At 52.7% G+C, this 20,378-nt stretch overlaps 5 protein-coding genes across 5 annotated transcripts; 3 read left to right on the top strand and 2 right to left on the bottom strand.

Moving 5' to 3' along the window:
• Window positions 1-213: 213 nt before the first annotated feature.
• On the bottom strand, window positions 214-2,241 carry PSV08DRAFT_381807 (uncharacterized protein; the record flags this gene model as incomplete). Its single annotated transcript, XM_014223489.2, has 2 exons — window positions 214-2,015; window positions 2,069-2,241. The coding sequence occupies 2 exons, from the start codon at window positions 2,239-2,241 to the stop codon at window positions 419-421; spliced, it is 1,770 nt and encodes a 589-aa protein (XP_014078964.1). The 3' UTR covers window positions 214-418.
• A 1,430-nt stretch (window positions 2,242-3,671) lies between these two features.
• Window positions 3,672-4,606, top strand: PSV08DRAFT_231218 (cytochrome b5-like heme/steroid binding domain-containing protein). The gene is made up of 3 exons (XM_014223488.1): window positions 3,672-3,728; window positions 3,786-3,825; window positions 3,893-4,606. The coding sequence occupies exons 1-3, from the start codon at window positions 3,719-3,721 to the stop codon at window positions 4,365-4,367; spliced, it is 525 nt and encodes a 174-aa protein (XP_014078963.1). The 5' UTR covers window positions 3,672-3,718; the 3' UTR covers window positions 4,368-4,606.
• Window positions 4,607-4,935: 329 nt separating this feature from the next.
• On the top strand, window positions 4,936-6,529 carry PSV08DRAFT_405393 (uncharacterized protein; the record flags this gene model as incomplete). Its single annotated transcript, XM_014223487.2, has 4 exons — window positions 4,936-5,058; window positions 5,114-5,270; window positions 5,350-6,101; window positions 6,169-6,529. 4 exons carry the CDS (start codon window positions 4,936-4,938, stop codon window positions 6,337-6,339), a joined length of 1,203 nt encoding a protein of 400 aa, XP_014078962.2. The 3' UTR covers window positions 6,340-6,529.
• A 457-nt stretch (window positions 6,530-6,986) lies between these two features.
• Window positions 6,987-9,567, bottom strand: PSV08DRAFT_231210 (kinase-like domain-containing protein; the record flags this gene model as incomplete). The annotated part of the gene is made up of 3 exons (XM_014223486.1): window positions 6,987-7,325; window positions 7,388-8,864; window positions 8,921-9,567. 3 exons carry the CDS (start codon window positions 9,565-9,567, stop codon window positions 7,011-7,013), a joined length of 2,439 nt encoding a protein of 812 aa, XP_014078961.1. The 3' UTR covers window positions 6,987-7,010.
• A 6,769-nt stretch (window positions 9,568-16,336) lies between these two features.
• On the top strand, window positions 16,337-19,201 carry PSV08DRAFT_366041 (uncharacterized protein; the record flags this gene model as incomplete). Its single annotated transcript, XM_014223484.2, has 7 exons — window positions 16,337-16,412; window positions 16,496-16,622; window positions 17,469-17,733; window positions 17,804-18,243; window positions 18,297-18,657; window positions 18,713-18,825; window positions 18,949-19,201. The coding sequence occupies exons 1-7, from the start codon at window positions 16,370-16,372 to the stop codon at window positions 19,199-19,201; spliced, it is 1,602 nt and encodes a 533-aa protein (XP_014078959.1). The 5' UTR covers window positions 16,337-16,369.
• Window positions 19,202-20,378: the final 1,177 nt, after the last annotated feature.

Raw genomic sequence — 20,378 nt, 5'->3', positions numbered from 1 at the left:
CGCCAATGCGTCTTTGTGGAGTAGGCACCACTTCTATGACTGGGGTATACCCTTCTTATTTTCATGGAGCGTGGTCCCAACTTCAACACTGAGCGTCAGAAGAAAAGAACACCAGAAACGTCATTTAGTTAAACGGGGTACAAGGTGTATTCAAAAAAAAAAAGATGAATCACATGATATGAAAGAAGTGAAGCCCATACTTCACAAGATATACGCCCCTTACATCCCCCCACGCAAATGCCAGTGTGCCAAGTGGGAAACGCCCATGGAGTTGGGGAAAAAAGGGTAAAAAACAGACTGCACTTGAGCAGTTGAAGTCCTACAGAAAAGAGAATGGGCAACATGACGAGTAAGAGAAAGAGGCGAAACAGACATATCCATGTCCATGTTGTACCATAAAACATATGAAAGAAAATCCTTAGCTCGTCACTCTCCTTACCCAAAGTGCACTCCCTGCGGCATTTGGATCATCCTGCTCTCTCTTCTTCCACGCGCGATGCAACTTGAGTCCGACATCATGTTCCTCGCGCCTAATATCATCAAGTTCGACCTCAAACGCCTTCTTCTTGTGCTCCACTGCCTTCGCCTTCTTGAAATCTGTCAAGAGTGGGTTCGGAGGCGCGGCATTGTTGAGGTCAGTGAGAAGGCGGTAGACGTTGTTGCGGCGGATGCGAAGGTCTTCTTGTTGGGATTCTAGAAGTGCAATGTGGTCGAGGGCGCATAGGGCAGTAGGTGGATGCGGTAGCGCTTTAGATGTGTTGGACATGCCGCTTGCGCTAGAGAAGGTGGAGACGTTGGAGGGGGACAGCATTCTTGAGGCGTTGGGGCGCGAGTCTGGGATGCGGTCGGAGTGGGGCACGGGCCGGCGGCGCAGAAGCACTGAGGATGAGGCCGAGAGTGGGGGTGAGGGTGGCGGTGAGTGTTGGTCGGACGTTATAGACTGGCTGTATGTGGTCCAGGAGAATTGGCTGGCAATGGGTTGCTTGTCGGTCTCTGGTGGGGTTGCTGTTCGGTACGCGGGGTGGATAGGTAGTTCGGTCTCGATTACAATGGCCGGGGACTGTTTCTGACCGTCGCGGCTTTTGGGCGTGACAGGGCTTGGATAAGCAAATGCACTAATACCAAGGCCGTGGGTTGTGGGAGATGTTGGAGAAGTGAGACTGCTTCCTGCGGGCGACTTCTTTCCTACTTTTAGGGGCACGACGGGTTTAATGATTTCTTCATGCACCTCGTAGTTGGCGGTTTCGGCTGTGACGGGTCGAGTATCAGCAAGCGTGGGTGCTGAATCGACGGCAACAGTAAGCGTGTTTGATCTGACTTGGTCCGAGCTTGGCGATGTAGTCGCTTGTGGTATTTGCAATGACTTCTCTCCAGGTTGGTTTTTGACTGCTGGTGGCGAACGCTTCGAGCCGAAACGGCTAAGACGCTCTCCAAAACTAAGGCTCTTCTTCTCAGGGCCAGCCGCGGACACCGAAACTTGATAGCCCATGGGCTTGAGACTGGCAGAAGGCACGCCTACCGCATAGGTGTGAGGATCAACTGACGCGGCCTTTCCTGCACTGTTGGGCTCGCCCGAGTACTCGTCCCATTTTACTTTGCTGTTTGGCGCAAGCTTGCCTTCCCAGAATTTTTGCTTGGGCCCAGACTGCACATCGCCAGTCCGAATGACGGAAGGTGCTCTGCGCAACACGGGAATTGCCTTGACATCGCGCGGCTCATCTTGCACTTTGCGTTGGTTGTCGTCCATTGAGGAAAAGTCGCGGAGGGATATGTCACGGATAGACTGAGGCGGGTCAAAAGACGGGAGGAACTTCTCGGACTCTGGTGAACTTGGCGGGGATAGATCGTCGTAGTTGGACCGTAATGTGGCTGCAGGATTACGGTAATAGTAGTCTTCGATCGAGGCTCGCGAATAGACCGAAGGAATCGTCGGCACTGCCGACAGTCTTTGGACTGGAGGGAGGGTTGGCGCTCCAGATGCTGTAGTGATGGTAGGGTTGTGTGAGAATTTGGAGCTAGGGCAAGGCTGATTAACACTGGATTAGGACGAAGCGATAGCTGGACGTACAGTGAATCTAGCGGGGGGAGCACATAGTTTTGTTGCTCGGGATTGTGGAGACCGGCGATATTTGGATTACGGTGGAGTTGATCCTGGTCATAAGTGGTTTCAAGCAGTACGGGGTTGCCTATTTGCGCATGCTTTTCTTTCTCGCGGACGTGACCCTGTAATCGTTTCCACATTGTGATGATGCCTGCATGAAACATTTATTAGCCTTGTGCAACGCTAGTCCGAGTACGCGTCAGAACACAGGGCAGCCATTTGCGTGCCGTTGCAGTATGATAGGTTTACATGGTGTAATGTTATATTTAAACTTTGTGGCAAGCGAGTCAAAGTGGGAATATGTATGAGAGTGACTGGTGCGGACGTCTTGGCAGGGCTGGATCCGGTGGGCGTTGTTCTAGTGAGTGCGGGAGATAGGCGAACGGTATGGCCTGTCGATCACCAAAAGATGGGGAGAATGGGATGACGACGAAGGAGCCTGCAGGGTTGACGCGTCTTGGAAGAGGTGGCCGAGGGCGCAGAAGTGGCAAATTGGATGGCTGGCTGGTGCAGTGCAGTGCAGTGCAGTGCAGTGTAGTGCTTCCGGAATGAGGAGCACAAGTAGACATGATGGCACACGGCTGGTGGGTGAGGGAGGGGTGGGGGAAGAAAGGAAAGAGTATGGGCAGAGATTGCAGTACATACCAATTGAGGATGTGGCAGGTCCGGATTGGATGACTGCAAGATTGAGCGTGTTGATATTGAATCCAGGATGAATGGAAAGGAGCAGGCTCAAGTGGGTGGCGGTGGCCTACTATTCTTCGTCGGCGCAATCTTGGTAAATGAAGGAGGGCGATCAGGTCGGTGCCGCAATGTAAAAATAGCGACTCAATGCGCGCAGGACAAGGGCAACAGCAGCAGGAGGAGCTTCGTCTTGAAAGCGCCGACAGACGCGCCCCAATGCTCTCTCTCGTCGACAGATGGAATGGTTCGATGGCAGCGATGCGCTCTCTGACAAGAGTCCAGAGGCGGGCTAGGCGGGCGAGGCGGGTGAGGCGGCGGGGACGAATCAGGGCAGGCCAAGGCAGGCCAAACGAATCCACAGCACGCGTTTCAGCGCCGGTGCAGGCGGTTTCAGCCTCAGGCGCACGGGGCCAGGGCGCGCGTGCGCAGCTAGGTAGATATGTATAGCACAGGCAGATATTACACAACGAGCGGAACGGCCAGCACGACGGAGACAAGGGCAGGACAGAGCGAGAGGAATCCTGATCTTGACCCGCTGGGGGGCCAGCAGAGGGCTTATGAATGCGCCCCAGAGCTTCTGCTGTCGCATGTGGACGCTCAGATGTCATCGACGATGCATCCAAGAGCCCCTCACCCCCCCTTCACGGACAGCTGGCCGTCCGATGTGTGTCTGAAGAGAGAGCAAAGGGGCCAAAAACCAAATGCAGCATTGCGGGCGACAGGCAGGGCTGCTTGCTTTTGCGCGGCCAAAGAATGGTCGTGGTGAGTTGTCGGGGTTGGAGACAGTGTGGCTAGCCGGGCATTGCATCATCGCAACCACTAAACTCCCCACCTACCCGCCCGTTGCCGCTAGCCTAGCATGCCCACCGCCTACACCATACCACCCAGCCCTCGCCTTGTCCACCACTTGCTCCCACTGCACTGCTTCCAAACATGGCAGACGGTATGTCCATCCATCCCCGCTGCTCTTGATCTGCATGCACACTCACACCACAGCCAGCACTCCCCTCGCCCATTCCCCAGCCCGAGGCAACCCACGCGTAAGCAACACATTTCTTCTTCTCCTTGCTCGCTCGCTCACCCGCCCGACTGACCCCCTCGTTGCAGCGCCTCGGTCTTCACTCCAATCAACCTGGTCCTCCTCTCGCTCTTCGGTGCCCTGGTCTATCTCCGTCTCAAGCCCTCGACTCCCCAGACTCTTCCACGCGCTCCGCCCCCAACCGTTTTCCGTACCTTTACTCCACCCTCGCTGTTTCCCTATAATGGCCTCAACAATATGCCAGTCTATCTAGCTGTCCGCGGACGTGTCTTTGACGTCACCCCTGGTCGCAACTTCTACGGCCCTGGTGGCCCCTACGCAAACTTTGCTGGCAGGGATGCCTCGAGAGGCCTGGCCTGCGGCAGCTTCGACGAGGATATGCTAACCAAGGACCTGGACGGCCCCCTCGACACGCTTGAGGGCTTGGATGATGAGCAGATGGACGCACTACGAGGCTGGGAGGAGCGATTCAGTGAAAAGTATCTGGTTGTGGGCAAGCTAGTACCCGTGGGCCACCCGGAGGCTGAGGAGGCCAAGGCTTAGGCTTGGGCACTTGCCAATGCGATGCGACATTTCGTGCTACCATGGATGGAAAAAACAAGTAGGACAATTTACTGGGCTTCGAGAAAACCTCAAGCCATGACAGTTCTGACCCGGGCTAATCAAGCCGAGTGTAGACAGCGAGTCATAGACTGCTATCAAACACAAAGTATACATTTAGAAAAAGTTGCTGTTGCCAAAAGACATGCTGAATTCATAAATCCCGACCTGGATATCCTTAATTTCCACAACAGTCCAGGCTGTACCCGCTATCTAGATGCCAACAGGTGCCTATCGCCCACTCTCTAGTGCCAATGTTCCCAATGCGGGGTTCGCCCCGATAGGCAATCGCATCCCGCCTCTTCCCTCTTTGCCTCATGGCAATGGCGTCTATCGCGTGTACCGACTTCTTCCGGTTCTCGCTCTCTCAAATCATACCTTATCCGTAATGACGTGTTGATGCCATGTCAATTGTACGCCTTGTGCACTTGACATGCGATACACGAAGTATTAACTCATTCAGCCCCACATGATTGTGTGAGGACATCTTGGAATACACCAAAACATTGCGATGAATCAACTAACTGCTGATCATCTTGTTGGAATGCTACCATGGTTCTTGCTACTGGTGCTCAGCATTGTTCTCTACGCCTGGAATAGGAAGCGGCCCGGCCAGAGTATCAGAGGCAAACAAGTATATCGCTCGTATCCCTCGCTATACATCGTCAACATAGCTGAAGTCCACTCAGAATGCACAGTCAATTACCTCTGTGGAAAAGAACCCCTTTGAGAAAGAGCACTCGGAAGCGGCATACTACTCCATCGAGCCCCTCTCAGACTTTGATCTCGAGACGACAGAACCGCTCCAGCTGCGGCCATTCAAACCAAAGTATCATATGACTATGGGTATGCCATTTCCTTAGAACCCCGATAGAACAGCAGGTATATCATTATTTGCTTGCCAGGCTGACACAGTTTTCTCCAGCCCTCGAAAACACGACACTTTCCGACCTCGTCGCCATGGACAACACCTACCTGGAGCGTCTCGACATTCGCCGCCAACTAATCCAGGACCAGCGGCCAGAAGTCATAGCCTGCAAACCGCAAGCCGTTCCCGCAGTCATGGAATTATACACATGGGCCATAGGAACCTACCTACCCCGTCGCTTCCCTTCCATCTACAGCATCGTCCATGTCACCATCAGTCAAGGTACACCATCCACATACCTGAAAAACCACGCCACAAACACCCTTATCCCCCTCCAAGTCTCCTCCCCAGACCTCGCCCTCCAAATCCTCGGCGAAAACATTGACACCGAATTCCTCCTACTCCAAAAACAAGATGCTTCAACCCCCCAACCCACAGAACCATACCGCCTAACCGCCTTCATAAACTGCTTCCCCGCCGGCTTCTCCACCCTCTCCAAACTTGGCCTCTCCCTTGCCGCCATCCATGCCCCCGTCCCGCACTACGCCGAAAAGCTGGAAAAGAGCATGGACCGCTATTTCTCCGCGCTTCCCGTCGGCAAAATCGTAAAGCGCGTTAATTGGAGCATTAATACTACCGGTGACTTGTTTTGTCTCTCAGGCGCCCATATGAGTGAGAGCGAGCTCGAGACGCTGCACGAGCGCGAGCGGCAGGAGGACAATGTGGACCTTGACAAGACGGTTGTGAGGTGTGAGAGGCAGACGTTGCATCGGTTGCCTCGGACGGGGGCGTTGGTGTTTGCATTCAAGGTATGACTTGCGCTATCCTCATAATCGACATGTGGAGAAGAGCCGCTAATGACTGTGTGTATCATAGACGTACACTTATCCCATCCAACAAATCAGAGACGAGGGAAACGGACACGTACTCGCCGAGGCTATCGATGGCCTAGGTCGCGGCACTGTACCCAAAATCACAGTGTACAAGCGACAAGTCGTTTGGGGCGAAAAGGTGAAGGCGTTCCTGAGGGGACAAGTCGACGCTTGAATACACTGCCTGTTTGTGTATATACATATATACCGGACCAACCGAGATATCCTCATTCCCCTGACTTTGATGTATTATGTCCATGCAAAGGTTGACAAACACAATAAAAAACAACCTCTGCACACGTGTAGCCTTGATACAAAAGTCGTGCCGTACCCAGACACAAAAAACCGACCCATCCCAGCGTACCATGAAAAAAAAAAACACGCCGCTTGCTTGCTTCATTCCTGCATCTAAAATTCATCCCAGGCCCACCACCCCTGACTCCCTCAATCCATTTCCTTTTCTCCAAAATAACGTACCAAGTTCCCTCGATACCATGCATCGTAACCCCACCCACCCCCCATCACTATCCGCCAAGAACGAGATCGATCAAATCTCTCTTCCCCCCCACCCCCCCCTTGTCCCTTTGATGCCAGATCCCCGCTGGCTTCCAACGCCAAAGCAAGGCAATGCACGCCTAAAAGAAGAAAAGAAGAAGTTTAAAAAAGCAATTCACATCCTTCCCCCCACTCCATTGTCCAATCCCAAAACAAGCATGCAAGAAAGAGCAAAAGGTTCCATATACGCTGCGTATTCACTCTTCTGTGGAATAAGATAGCCCCCAATTTCTTCACACACACACACACACACACACACACACACACACACACACACACACACACACACACTCACCTCCGCATGCCCGGCGAGTTGACTGGCGTACCACGCTTCATTATAGGCGGCTTAACGACTGCAGATTTGCCAGGGACAGGAGGTTTGGGCGGGGCAGACGTCTTACTGGCGAAGAACTTGTGCGCCAGTGCTTCCTTGGGCGTGAGACGCTTTTCCACGTTCATGTGCAAGGTTGCGCTTAGCAGGTCCGCTAGGTCGTTCAGCTCTGCGGCTGTGGGCCCGCCGTTTGAGATGTTGCGGGCGGCGTCGTGGACGCGCGTTTTCATGTCGCGGGGAATCTTCTTTTGCTGTTCGATTTTGCGGATAGAGAACTGTGCGTGGTGGGTTAGTTATTGGCTTTTTTTTTCCGGGGGCTGGAATGTAGACTTCTTACCTTGTTGAATTGGTCGACTTCGCGGCTGATGAATTTCAAGGGGGGTCCAAGTTCAAAATTGTCAAGGACATTGTTGACAAGACCTTTCTTGAGTAGCTTCTCGCTTGGCCATCCCAAACAATCCATGAATGACTTGATCATTTGGTTGTTGGATCGCCCGGTGAAGAGAATCTTGCCTGTCCAGAGTTCGTACACTGTGCAGCCTACAGCCCACATATCGACGGGATATCCTACATCCATGCCAAGTATAATCTCGGGTGCACGGTAGAATCGACTGACAAGATACTCGGTGCGTTCAATGACATCTCGCTTGTCCACAGCGGTACCGAAATCGGCAAGCTTGATGGTCTTTTTGTCAGCAGAGACTAGGACGTTATCAGGTTTCAAGTCAAGGTGAATGACTTGACAGTTCTGTAGGTGCTGAAGACCAAGGAACATCTGACGTGCATATATCCGTACAGCGGGGAGTGTAAGACCGTGACCATTGGTCTCCTCTTTCAGCAGATCTCGCAAGTTCTTCGACATGTGTTCGAAGACTATGCACAGATGACCCTTGTGATCAAACGAGCCCAACAGACGAATTATATGGCGCTTATCCTGAGGATCTGCTTCGTTGACTTTGCGCAAAAAGTCCATTTCCTTTTGACTGGCTCTCCTCATCAGATCGTTGCGTCGAATCATCTTGATGGCCACGATCCTTGGACTGGCATCTCCGTCATCTGTCCCCACCTCTTCTGCTTGTGCGACATTGGCAAACACGCCACGACCAAGGCCCTTGATCACTCGATAACGCCCGCCATCTACCAGCTCATTACTGATCAGCTTGTAATATCCTTCAGGATCATCCCAGTTATCCAGTAGCTTTTCATCAAGAACAGTTCCTTTTGCAGCGACATTTGCCTCGGGTTCCACATCTTCATCTTCGTCCTCATCATCGTCAGACGCAAACATGTCGAATTCCTTCTTTTGTTTCTTGACGGGTGCCACCTTCTCGGCAGGCAAAGTAGAAAGATTCTTCGGGTCAGTCTCACGATACGCATCCGAAGACACTTCGGCATTTTGGTTCTTCTGTGCTGCTCGATTCCGGTCGTCCAACATATCCTGCATAGGGTCGTAATCTGCTGCCGATGGGCTTGCCGCCGCCGCCGGGCTGTTTCCCTCGCTGAATTCTCCCTGCTTGTCAATCACCATAACGTCAGGTGATGCTGGTGCAGATTCAAAGTCGCCATTGCGGGGTGATGCAAAAGGAGATATGGGGCTATCTGCAAATGCTGCTGGCGAAGCGTTGTTAGGGGTGTTCGCTTCTGACGCATTAGTGAGAATGGCTTGTTGCAAGAGGTTCTCTTTGCTCTTTTGTTGCTCAGTAGCAGCACGTATGGCAGCCCAACGACGGCGCTTTTCCTCGCGTGATTCCTGAGTAGGCACTTTGTCTTCGACAGGCGCTGGGGTGAAATCAGTGGTATCATCATCCATTTTCCTATTAGCAACTGTCAGTATTCATTGAAACGTCGATTCAATAAAGAATGCCCTTACATTTCAACATCTTCGGATACGCTAGCCCGTGCAACTGAGGTCTTCGCGTTCTCAGACGATGTCTGTTGCTCCTGTTCATTTGACTCGCGAGTCTTGGTTTGCTCCTGATCTTTGTCTCGTGGCTGTTGACGATTGGTCTCTACGGGGAGTGCTTCGCGGAAGTTGGGGACTGGGTTAGGGTTCTCAACCTCAGCATATGAGATTGGCTTCGCATGCGATCTATCTATGACGTCTTTGCGTTCTCTTGCAAACGCTACTGGAGGCTGGCCTGTAGCTCGTCGAGGCTCACCGTGTCTGCTACGATCAGCATGGTAACGCTTGTCGGGACGACCGCGTGGCGGAGAAGCCTTGCGCTTGTAGCCCCGGGTATCACTGCCACTCTGTTCGGCTCGGCTTCGTCGGTATGGCGATGGCGAGCGGTCGGCTGCACGGTTCTTCCGAAATGGCGAAGGCGATCGTGACGGGGTTCGCTTGCGGCGATATGGCGAAGGAGAACGACTCAGGGCGCGGTATTTCTCATAGGCACCATCTAGTCCAAAGGACCTGTTTGAGCCGTTAATCGCAGATTCGTTGCGCGAGTTGACTTTGTTTGCCTTGTGCCGAGTATCGGGGAGCTCGCCCTCTGAAGCGCAACTCGAGTGAGACATTCTGAAGATTTTCGCGCTGCTATGATGGCTTCAGAATGGAGATTCTGGGCGTCAGCTGGATTCTTGTTGACGAGAGGACTGAGTGTCTCTATCACTGACTGTGTAGCAGAGAAGTAGAGACAGGTGCGATTGCGCCAGAAAAGCGAGGACAGACGCGCTGGTGAACAAGGAACTCGTTAGGGTCTTGTCGCGACTGGATGCGCGATCAGCGGGGAAAGTGCCCTTCAAGTTGAAGCGTGAGACATTACCTAAGCAAACCACGTGAAACTAACGGCTGATGAGCTGTAAGCCGGTGGTGAGCCGGATTTTCGACCAATCGGAAGGCGATGGTCACATGACCCGGGCTGTGCTACTTTGATCGGGTACCCCATTCATCCTGGATATTGCGTCTCAAGACAAATCAAGGATACTTGCTGGGGAGATAATGACATTTGTTCTCAGTCTCGGTTCAATTTTGAAAGAATACGAATTAATTTGCAGGACTGTAAATAAGCTGCCGTGTTTCAAGAGGTGAGATGTCAGCGATAACACACCATTTCCAGCAACACCAATATCCACACGTTCTAAATATACCACGCAGGAACTATAAGGTTCAAGTCTAAGTGGTTTATCCTGTCAAAGATTCTTGCCACCATTGGTTCATTTTCCCTGTCAATTTCGACTTTGAAAAGCGTCATTCAGGATCCGTGAGTCACGAAGGATTCAGAGCATACGTACTCGCAAACTTCTACCTATGGCAAATCCGAATGAGCAGATGATCCTGACTTTCAAAATTTAAGTTACTTGGAACATCTAATCAATCGGATGATCGAGACTGTTGCTGGAAAACTTCGGGATCCGAATGGAATTCGGAACTGGGAAAAAGCCGAATGGGCCCTTGAATAGATAGAATATGTCGAACATGGAGCCCTGAAACTCTTGAACAGATTGTATTAAGTCTCCAGAGCTAATGAGTCCCATGTGCTTATTTCCCTTTGTGTATTGTATGCGGGGTTCATAGGAAACCTTACAGTTGAGGGTGAGGGATCCACGGGTTCATGGGGGAGCCTTGTTCTGGTGAAGGACACATGACACTGTTTATCTTATGTGGCGGGGCAATCAGGAGAGAGTGTTTCCGTGTTTCTTTGGGATTGGTGGGAGAAATGGCGGGAGCCAGGGATTTTCCTGGTTTGATGTGGAGATGTCTGCTGGAGCGAAGTGATTGATCCGTGATGCTAGTTGTGGGACTCTGCTGTCAGCGCAAAATGCATGTCAAAAAGGGAAAGTCGATGCTGAGTTGATATGATAGAGTCTTAGTGACAGATAGATTGGAATTCTTGTTGAGGCATCAGTCTACTGGTTTATACGGTTTACGATCAAAACTCCAAAGTAAGTACATAATGTGATGTTGTTGCAGTTGGTTTATCAATCTGACATGCCGGAACAACAATTGTTGCTGCTTTCTTGGCGAACATGATTGATGTGGCATCGGTATACGCTGCCACCAATCGCTTTACGCATGGGAGAGCTGATCTCGATCTATGCGGAAGCAGTGATGGAGATAAATGGAGTAATTAAACACATTATTTAGAGTTTGCCACTTGAATGTGCAGACGATGACAACGGGGAATGCTACTGCACGCGATCACAACATCGCGAGTAAGAAATCATCATAAGGGTGTCAACGTGTCAACCCATGAATCAGTAACCGCGATGATTACTACGTTTCTCCGCAGCAGATCAGCACCTCATCGTCTACCCATGTGTTTCACGTTCAAGATCTCCATGTCGCAGTGAGGCGCAGCACTCGTGTACCCTACCCTGTCCCACTGCTTGTAGCCAAGCAACCCCTCGAAGAGGGCAAACGCCGGAAATATTTTAGTAGCAGGGGTGACGTACCTGGTTGATAATTTCCGGCTACAGCTTGTTAGTCGGTTTGCACAGCCACCTTGGTCCATACAACTAGGATAGCGACTGGCGATCAGCAGTAAGTGTGCAGCGGGAGTCTATTGTAGGGGATCGTCGGGGGAAGCGGGTAAGATAGGGCGCCAAGGGGGAGATAGCGGATAAGGCGCGCAACGAGCGGTTTCATGACCATCTCGATGGGAAAAACGAATGAATGGAAAAAAAGATCAAGACAGGGTCTGGAAAGAAGGATCATTGCGGTATTAGTTGTAACGTAGTGCATAGTTGTAGAGGCGATAGTCAGTCCACTTGCCGTTAGCCCGCCCTTACAAATCTCTTAGGAATACTTATCAATAGTGTTAGTTTAGCGATACACAGTAGGCGGTGAAGTTGTATCGAGTACAATCCATGTGCACTGCTTGGGGAGCTACAAGGTGTCGAGATGTGATGGTGCGTGCACGTGCACGTGACTCTTGGTTGCCGAGGTGGACGGAGATGCTTGGAGAATTGAGATGGGTTAGCTGGGTAGTACTTGTATCTAAACGTATAGACACCTTCATGAATCCAGAACATAGTCTAGTATTAGTACATCTGTGAAGAACCCCCTAATTCTTTGTCGACTACTAGTTGTCTGTCGGTCAGAGATGCCCCGCGGATGCGGTCCGTGAATGAACCAATGGACCCAACTCATAAAACGTGTGCGTATGCTAAATTTGAGACTGCGACGTCGGTGACATGATTGCGAGGCTAATTGAAGATTTATGTGGAGATCTCAATGGAGCCATCGCCACCAGACAGCTGGGTCGCGAAGAAACCGGAGTGTAACATGCCATGGAAGGATATGACCGACAGTAGCTGGATGTTCCCACTAAATATACTCTCCATCGGACGGCCCCCCTCCCTCCCCCCTCCCTCCCCCCCAAAAAAAAGTCATTATCTGGGAGACAGGCCGGAGTAATGGAAGTTAAGGATACAGACACCGGTCCGGTGAAGATGCTACATAGTAGTGTTGTCAAAACCCGGCTCAAAACCCGCGTCTTATAGTAGTCTTTGTCCCCCTAGCAGAAAAGGACGCCTCCGCGGCCCCGTACCCGATGTTGCCAAAACTGGATAGCGGGCGCCTCCCCCCGTATCCCGGCGATCATCCGCAATTGAGATTCGCGAGCCAATCCATGCTACAAGTACGCACTCATGACCAGCGACGTTGGGCCAAACCGAACCCGAACAGCGCGCAATAAACGACTGTGACAGCGCTCCCCCGCACGGAGGGAAGTCGTCCGAGAGGCGTTTTTTTTGATAGTTTGTAAGACTATATGAAGGACTTTTACCGGGCATCCGGGGAAAGCGGATTCCAATGATGCACACTAAATGTCGATGCTCGGTGCATTGGCAGAAATAAGCTATGCCGAAGCATTGTGTTCTGGCGCGCAGATTGATACATGGCTGTATCAAAACCTTAGATAATGGAGCCCGCAGAGAGCCAATAAAGCAGCGAACAGTAAGAGGTACAATGCATGCTATTGCAGTAGCCCTTTGTTTGATGCGAAGTGCCAGGATGTCACAGAAGCAAGTAAAACTCGTGGTTCTTGAGCGACCATTGGCAAGTTTGCATAGCGAAGCGCACTAGAAGAAAGGCATTGCCGTGGTGTGTGTGGGTAGTTTGTGCGGCGAAGGGGTCAGGAGGCGCTAGGCGGATGGCGGTGGGAAAATCCGATGGCAAGTCCCATGTAGCACATACATAGTAAGTACACATGTGAAATACCTATGCACAAGACGTGCAGCCACGCTTCTTCTGGAATGCTTGTCGTGGGTGGTGAGGCTGTGATGGCCGAAAATTATCGGTAGAGAAGATGCTCGCTACGTATTTAGTTTTTGACGTGACCCTGACGCTAAAGGCGGCATGTCCGAGCCGGCCAATTGATGATGGGCGGAGCTGAGACCCGTGGGCTGTGAGGCACTGAGTCGTGGTGGAGGAAACGGCAGAAGGCGATGGAGACCCTGGTAGACCACGTGCCGAACTGTCGGGTTGCGGTGGCTAGCCGGCAAGGTCTGCAAGATGAGCGAGATGGCGTGCGGTCTCGACCTCGATCTATCTGCCATGTCAAAAGGACTAGGTTTTGGAGGTCGTGAGCCCGTTGTGGTGTACGTCATTGACCGGCCAAAGACGGCCACACGATGCGACACGATTTCATGTTGCTGGGCTTGGCTTAAGTGTGCTGATCGTCTGGTTCACGATGCCATGCCAAGTCACTTCTTAGCTGGCACAGAGTCCTTGTTGTGCATGCATAGTAGTGTTCAAGTGTGTTCTATAGACTGGATAGATGACATGACATTCTGTATAGTGAGGTGTACTGCGCGTGTCACGGTCAGGGGAGTTGGGGAGCGAGGGAGTTAGGGAGCAGGGGAGTTTGGGAGCGAGGGAGCAATGCAGGAGAGGCTGGGCTGCAGATCAGAGCGGGAGGGCGAATCTAGGCGGGCTGATGCATGGAAATTAACTACATACCTAGATGGTGGCACAGCATTGTCTCTGCCTCTGTTTGGCTGGGCTGCAATTCCTGGGCAGGAGAAGGAAAGAGGGAGAGAAGGGTACGACCTTCTCCCAGTGGCTGCAGGCAAAGGGGAACACGAGCGGACAAGGTCCAAGTTGAGGCCAAGCTAGAAGCATCACGGGCGATGAGGGTTATTGGCGGCATGCGGATATGTATAGACAATGAGGTAGGTGGTATACGAGGAGCTCCAATTCGTGCAGTGGCCGACTGAATTGGAGTGGTGGCGTGTGGGGGACGGCGCGGGCCCCCAGCGCCTTGGTGGTTTGGACAATGCAGTCTGCCCGAGCATCTGCGCAGGCCAACCGGGCCATACTCCGGTACGCCGAGACATGTCGTCTGCGTGATGCTTGGTCAAGGATAGACTGTGGGGGGGGAAGCTTGAGTTTGTGTTTGGCGGGGGGTGGATATGGATGGATGGGGATAATTGCTACTCGACACCTGGTGAGTAAGTAGACAGAGCAGAAGGAGTTCCGCCGCGTGCATGCTTGTTCCCCGACGCTGCTCGTCGGCGCATGCGCACGGGCGGTCAAATGATCGGGGACTCAGGCTTGGGTTCACGTCTAAGGGCGGGAAGGCCATCAGACGTGGCTAGAGCCATGTGCCTAAGGGATGCTCTGTCGTCGACGACTGGCACCCATCTACACCTAGCACTCTCTCCTATGTGCGCCATGTATCGGCAGCCAATAGCAAGCAATGCATTCACTCTCTTCTAGGGGTTCACATGCCTTGTTAGGCTAAGCGTGCGTCGTCAACGTCGAGGCACGCTGCTCCATGGGCCTCAGCAGACACAAGGGCGACGGCGACAGCTCTCCGCATGTGCGTGTCGTCGTCGAGGCAGACGGCAAGCATGCTGTAATTCACCGAAGCAGTACGGAGTAGTTGGCAGCCCAGCCTTGGCGGACATAACGTTTTTCTTGACTCCTGGCGCCAACGGGCACGTCGTCATCAAGGCCCAGGACGCCAAGGGAGGTGCGCGGAGGTTTTTTACCCAATCTCTAGCCAAGCTACCAAGGCGCTTCATCCGGCTTCTGGGGGCAGCGTCATGCCCATGGCTATGCCCATGGTGTCGCTCCGTGGTGGCGCTCCATGGCCTAATGCACGGGCGGGAGACCATGTTCCTGCACCCATCCAGCTAGTAGGTACCTCGCCGTCGAAGCAGAAGGCTTTGGCCTGCCATGCCTGTGCAACGCCCGTCTGCTTCCTATGCCACCCGAGCGTAGCCATGGCCTGTCGCCAATTCACCCTCGACAAACTCAAAATATACGTCATGCACTACTGCAGCCTTGGTCCTCCCAGAGCATACCGCACCCCTCCTAGGCCACATCCTGGGAACGCGCTTCAACGAGGCGGCGCAGCCAACAACTTCTGTGAGCTATCGGGCCGATTGCAGATTACAGTCTTCTGGCACCCATCAAATCAAGGTAGTGGTAGCGCTGGGTGCCGTCGGGCCAAGTCCAAATAGGACGAAGAGACGAGGAAAAACAAAATCTCGTCAAGGTGCCATTGAGCACACCGTGTCCAAAGACAGGCACACATATGTACCTAAGTACATATACAGATACGAGAGTGTATAGTCTGGTTGCGGCCTCGGATATGCTGGGAAAAAAGACGCATTCAGATGATCTACCGCACGTCACTGCGCCAATGTCAAGGCAAGGCGACGATCGACGGGCTGGGCTGCAAAGGCGTGATCTAGTCGTGCCTACCTACCTATGTAAGTATATCTGGATGTATCTATCAGTATAGCGAAGGAGGGGGGTAGGGGTAGGGGAACGAGAGGAGAGAGTGTGAGAAGGAAAAAAGGGTCCGGCCCATTCTCAAGTCAATGGGCTTGATGATGCACATGGCGAGTCGCGGACCAGCCGCGCACACATGGCAAATCCAACGCCATCAGAAGCGGTTCCAAGGGGGGCCCATGGGCCATGATGTCGCAAGGCATTCGCGTTCGCTTCGCAAGCTTGTGGCAGTATCTGTTTAGGAGCGGCGGTTCTAGCCTAGTCGCAGAGCGCAGCCGGCTAACCCGATTTTCCCCACGGTGGTAGGGTGTGTGTGGTGCGCTAGACGGCTAGGTCGAGCTGCATCCGCAGGCTGGTGTTTAGGTGGGCGACGCCTTTTTTTGAAACTTCGTTCCAGCTCTGCGTGCTTGTCTGTCAGCAGTTCCGCATAGGAGTTTGCCGGCCACTAATGAACCTCAGGCCCAGCGCCCCAGCGCAAGATATACAGAGTTAATGCCCAAAGTGCATGACCCATCTTTCTCTGCACTGCACATGAAGTCCCTACTGGCAAATCCTTCTTGTCCACCAACCAGCCAGCCTACCACCACCCCAACTCCGACATAGCTCCTTCTGTTCAAGCCGCAGCACCGAGACATGCTCGCATTCATGCCTGCACAACCCTCGACATCTTCTTCGGGTACGTCGGCTCTCAGCCAGCCAGCCTGCGTCTCTGCAGCCCGCCAGCAGCCACTGAAGCTCTTCCGCTGACATGCTGCACAGGAATAAATTACTGGTATGGCAGCGGCAGTCTGCCAGACGCCCTCCAAGGTCTTCCCCAAACAGCCTCCAACCCACGCTTGATGCGCCGTGCCTCGGACGCTGTTGCACAGCCAGCGGGAATCCAAATGTGAGTGCACACATCATCAGTCTTTCTTGTCCACCATGGTCCCGGAGGACCCCCCTCTCCCCCTCCCTCGGCCGAGGTATATGTGTGTGTGTGCGTGTATGGATGGGTATGTGTATGTTGGCACACATCTATCGGTGCGAGTATGCGTGTGTATGTGTGTGTGTGTGTGTGTGTGTATACGAACATACATACGTACGTACGCGGCAGGCACGGTGCAGCTCCTTGGTCTCTGCTCCGGTCTGGTTTGGCAACCACGACCCTCTCTCGCTCTCCACCTCGTGGGTCGCCATTGTCGCCAGCACAATCGTCTTCAGACCCGACTCAGGATCCAAAACTCCATCGTCTACCAGTGCGGAGCAGACTGCTCCGACGTCCCGTCACGATCCGGACATGCCAAGGGATACATGAAAATCGAGAAGCTCTGTTCCAACGATCATCCTCTTTGGTTTCGGCAAGGATCGGCGGCACCATCTTACATCCTCGTGTCGTCTGCTTGTCCTCGGCAACTGGCTGCTCACTGAGACGGAGAGAAAAAATCACACCATTCAAAGGCTTACAATTACCGCAAAGGTAATTTGATAGACCTGTCTGCTGGCTGCGCCGTGACCATGACACGTCCATGCCCACTTGTCTCGGGATTTTCATCGGCATTCGTTTCGGGAGACGAGACCTGGGCAGCGTGTGCGCGGGGTCCAACGCACCATCGATAGTGCGCATATCAACGCAAACCTAGCCGACAGCAGGCGCAGGCGCAGACGGAATGCGCTCGCCCACCAGAGGAGCACAGAGGCATCTAACGTCACCACTTTTTGCTCGAGGACCGTGAATTTGCTAACAGCTCATTAGCCAGGACTCGTCTGAATGGGACGAAGGCCAAGTTCCACTCCATCTCGACAACAGCCAACAGACCAATCTTGTGATTCGTCCACCGGCAGCGTCCGCCGCTGCGAACCACAAAGCCCCGCTGGCACCCAAGCAAGGCCTTGGGGGCGCCCTGGCAAACGCTCGAGGCCAGCACCATTCGCCCATTGCCGGTACATATGCACTGCGGACTCCCCGTGGTAAAATCACCTCGATAGCATGCGAGAGCTGCAGGAAGCGAAAGTCAAAGGTCGGTACCAAATTGCCCATCCAATTGACGTGCTCGCGGGCCAGCTAACAGGTCTTTCTTTTTCTTTCAGTGTGATGGTGTCCGACCAAAATGCAACACCTGCCAGTCAAAGAACCTCACGTGCGTGTACGATGTCGCAGAAGACGGCAAGACAACAACCCAGCTGCGCGCCCACGTACGGCGACTGGCCAAGGAGCTCGAGGACATGAAATCAATCATTTCCCTGCTTGCCATGACGCCAGATCGTGCGTTGGCAACAAGCTGGGCAGCAGAGATTGAGAAGAATGGATTCGCCCATCATTCTGCCGACGATGTCAGGAAGGCACTTTCAGGACCCATGACGGGGGATCCACATGAGCCGCTCCTAGGATCAAACCACGAGTCCTTGGCGGGTCCGACACCAGCTCTTCCAGAAGGCGACTCATTCGGAACGCCTGGTAGCGAGGCCTTTGCTACCGCTCCCCATCACATGGGCGCCTCGCCATATGGCGAGTCTTCTCGGGAAGACAGGTAATTGGTTACCCGCGCTACAAGTGAACCCACCGCTGACCCAAACCCCCAAGCCGAGCACAAAGTCATTCGTCATTGGTCTTTTCGCACGACGCAACCTCTGTTGATGGCACGGTAGCGATGAACCCATCGCCGATGACTCTCGAAGACTCAACAAACGCACTGAGCAAGTTCAGTTTCGACTGCGCATTTTACCGGCGGACAAAGCGGGATCTTCTTGCCAACGGGTGGAGTGAGGTGCAGATATTTGGCCGATGTGAAATTGACGTGGATACTTTGTTGCTTGGCTTCATGGACATGCAAGATGCGCATCCAGTCTCGACATGGTGCGCAAGGGCTTGCAATAGAATTTTGCCAACAGCCTCTCTTCCAGTCCGGCTCGCGGCCACTTGGCTCCTTACAAAGTTGATGCGGGTAAGTACTGAGATGAACCATTTTCGCAAAGGACCGTGTCTGATCCAGTCTCCAGTATCTCATCTGGCCGAGTGCCGAAAACATGAACGGGAACCCGGATTGGATGATGCCGACAGTGGGGAAGCAGGAAAATTCGCCGTACGACATGCTGATCGACCTTGTTCCATGGTATGTTGTGCCCACACTCTTTCTCTAATTCACAACACTTGGCTTGCTCTTTCTCCCACCATGAAATCGACAGTGCTTTTTCTTCCACCCTTGGTATCTGTCCATGCTAATGTCGTTGTCCAGGCCTCAGGTACGACAGTTGCTATATCAACACCCCCAGGAATTCTCAGTTAGCCATTTCATTAGCCAGATTGGCATCAAATGGCCACATGCCGACGATGCATGTCACTACTGGGACATTGAGGCTGGATACTCACGGATGACTCCCCTTTTTGAAAGCACCATTACCGATTTGGCCAACTGGACCATGGACCCCAAGATCCTCAAAATCATGCCACAGCTCGAAGGCAATATTCCCACCCGGCCGTTTCCATGAAGCTACGCAACGTTTTTCCAGACTTGGTTGTAGTCGCGTGTTTTGTTTTAGCGGAGATTCTTTTTGCTCAAACGATTGCATCATTGCATAACTGGATTTCGCATGTCTGGAAGAATTTCCGGGTTATCTTTTCCCATGCTCCTCCTCCTCCCACTTTGCCAGGTTCCGAAGGGTGTGTGCGTGTATACTATTTGAGTAGTATCGAAAGCGGCTAGAGAAAGCTTTCGACTGAACTTTGGGCTGCTGTTGTTTCCCGCCAACAGTGAGGTCGCATTGGGGGTTTTTTTTTCAGGGAACCATCATACGTCGCATAGTAACCAAGGCGTTAGGGAGAAAGCCAGTTGGTCGTTTTTGTTGGTGTTGGTGTTGTTGTTGCTACTCTTCTTTTGACTTGCTTTCCCATGTCTTATGGAGTTTTGGCCGGTTAGATAGAGCGAGAAGGTGTTGGTGGGAGTGGAGGACAAAAATCCCTTTGAACCCTAAAAAATGAAAAAATCTTGCAAAATTAAAGGGTCCCCTCTTGGATGCTTTGTAGTGCAAAAGCCGTTGGCGTGCTTGGTTTTTTGTAAATGCCGAAATGTTTGCTGTGATCGGTGTGAAGAGAGCGTGCGCGCCCGCGCCCGCGCTTTTTTTTGGGCGGATCGGGAATAATACCACCATGTCATGCTGGCATCGCGCGCAATTCCCTTTCGCTTTTGGGTTCTTTTAGTCCGTTGAAACGACCCCATTTTCGAGACACGGACATTGAAAGGCGGAAACCAGCCTTCTTTTTACCCCCCCAATCTCCCCTTTCCCCCCCCCCTCTTCCCTCCCTCCCTTCCCCCCGCGGAAAGCGGCAAAACAAGCCAGGACCGGAACGGAAGAAGGAAGAAGGGGGGGGACGGGAACGTGTGTAACTCCCAGTAGCAAAACCACGGCGGGTGCAGGCAAGCGCCACACGCACACACACACACACACACACACACATACACACACACATACATACCTTTATTCCGCGGGCCCTCTAACCCCACCTACCCAAAGATAAAAAAGCAATCATCTCTTTTTTCCAAGCGCATTGCGTGCGCACGCACGCATTTGCATAACTATTTTTCTTTTGGGAACTCCACTCTGCTTTCTCTCTTTCTCTAAAAAAAAAAGGGTCGCAACCAAGTTTTTAGTCTCTCGACTTTCTCGA

Source organism: Bipolaris maydis (assembly GCF_028858645.1).
Source record: "Bipolaris maydis strain C4 unplaced genomic scaffold PSV08scaffold_16, whole genome shotgun sequence".
In the NCBI taxonomy this organism is placed as follows: Eukaryota; Fungi; Ascomycota; class Dothideomycetes; order Pleosporales; family Pleosporaceae; genus Bipolaris; species Bipolaris maydis.
The sequence above is the reverse complement of the archived record's forward strand: the minus strand, read 5'-3'. Positions and strand labels throughout refer to the sequence as shown.

Bases quoted from the DNA above. Each gene is read 5' to 3' on its own strand.
- PSV08DRAFT_231218 (XM_014223488.1), top strand. The intron at 3,826-3,892 runs GTAAGCAACACA...CCCTCGTTGCAG, and splicing joins CAGCCCGAGGCAACCCACGC to CGCCTCGGTCTTCACTCCAA.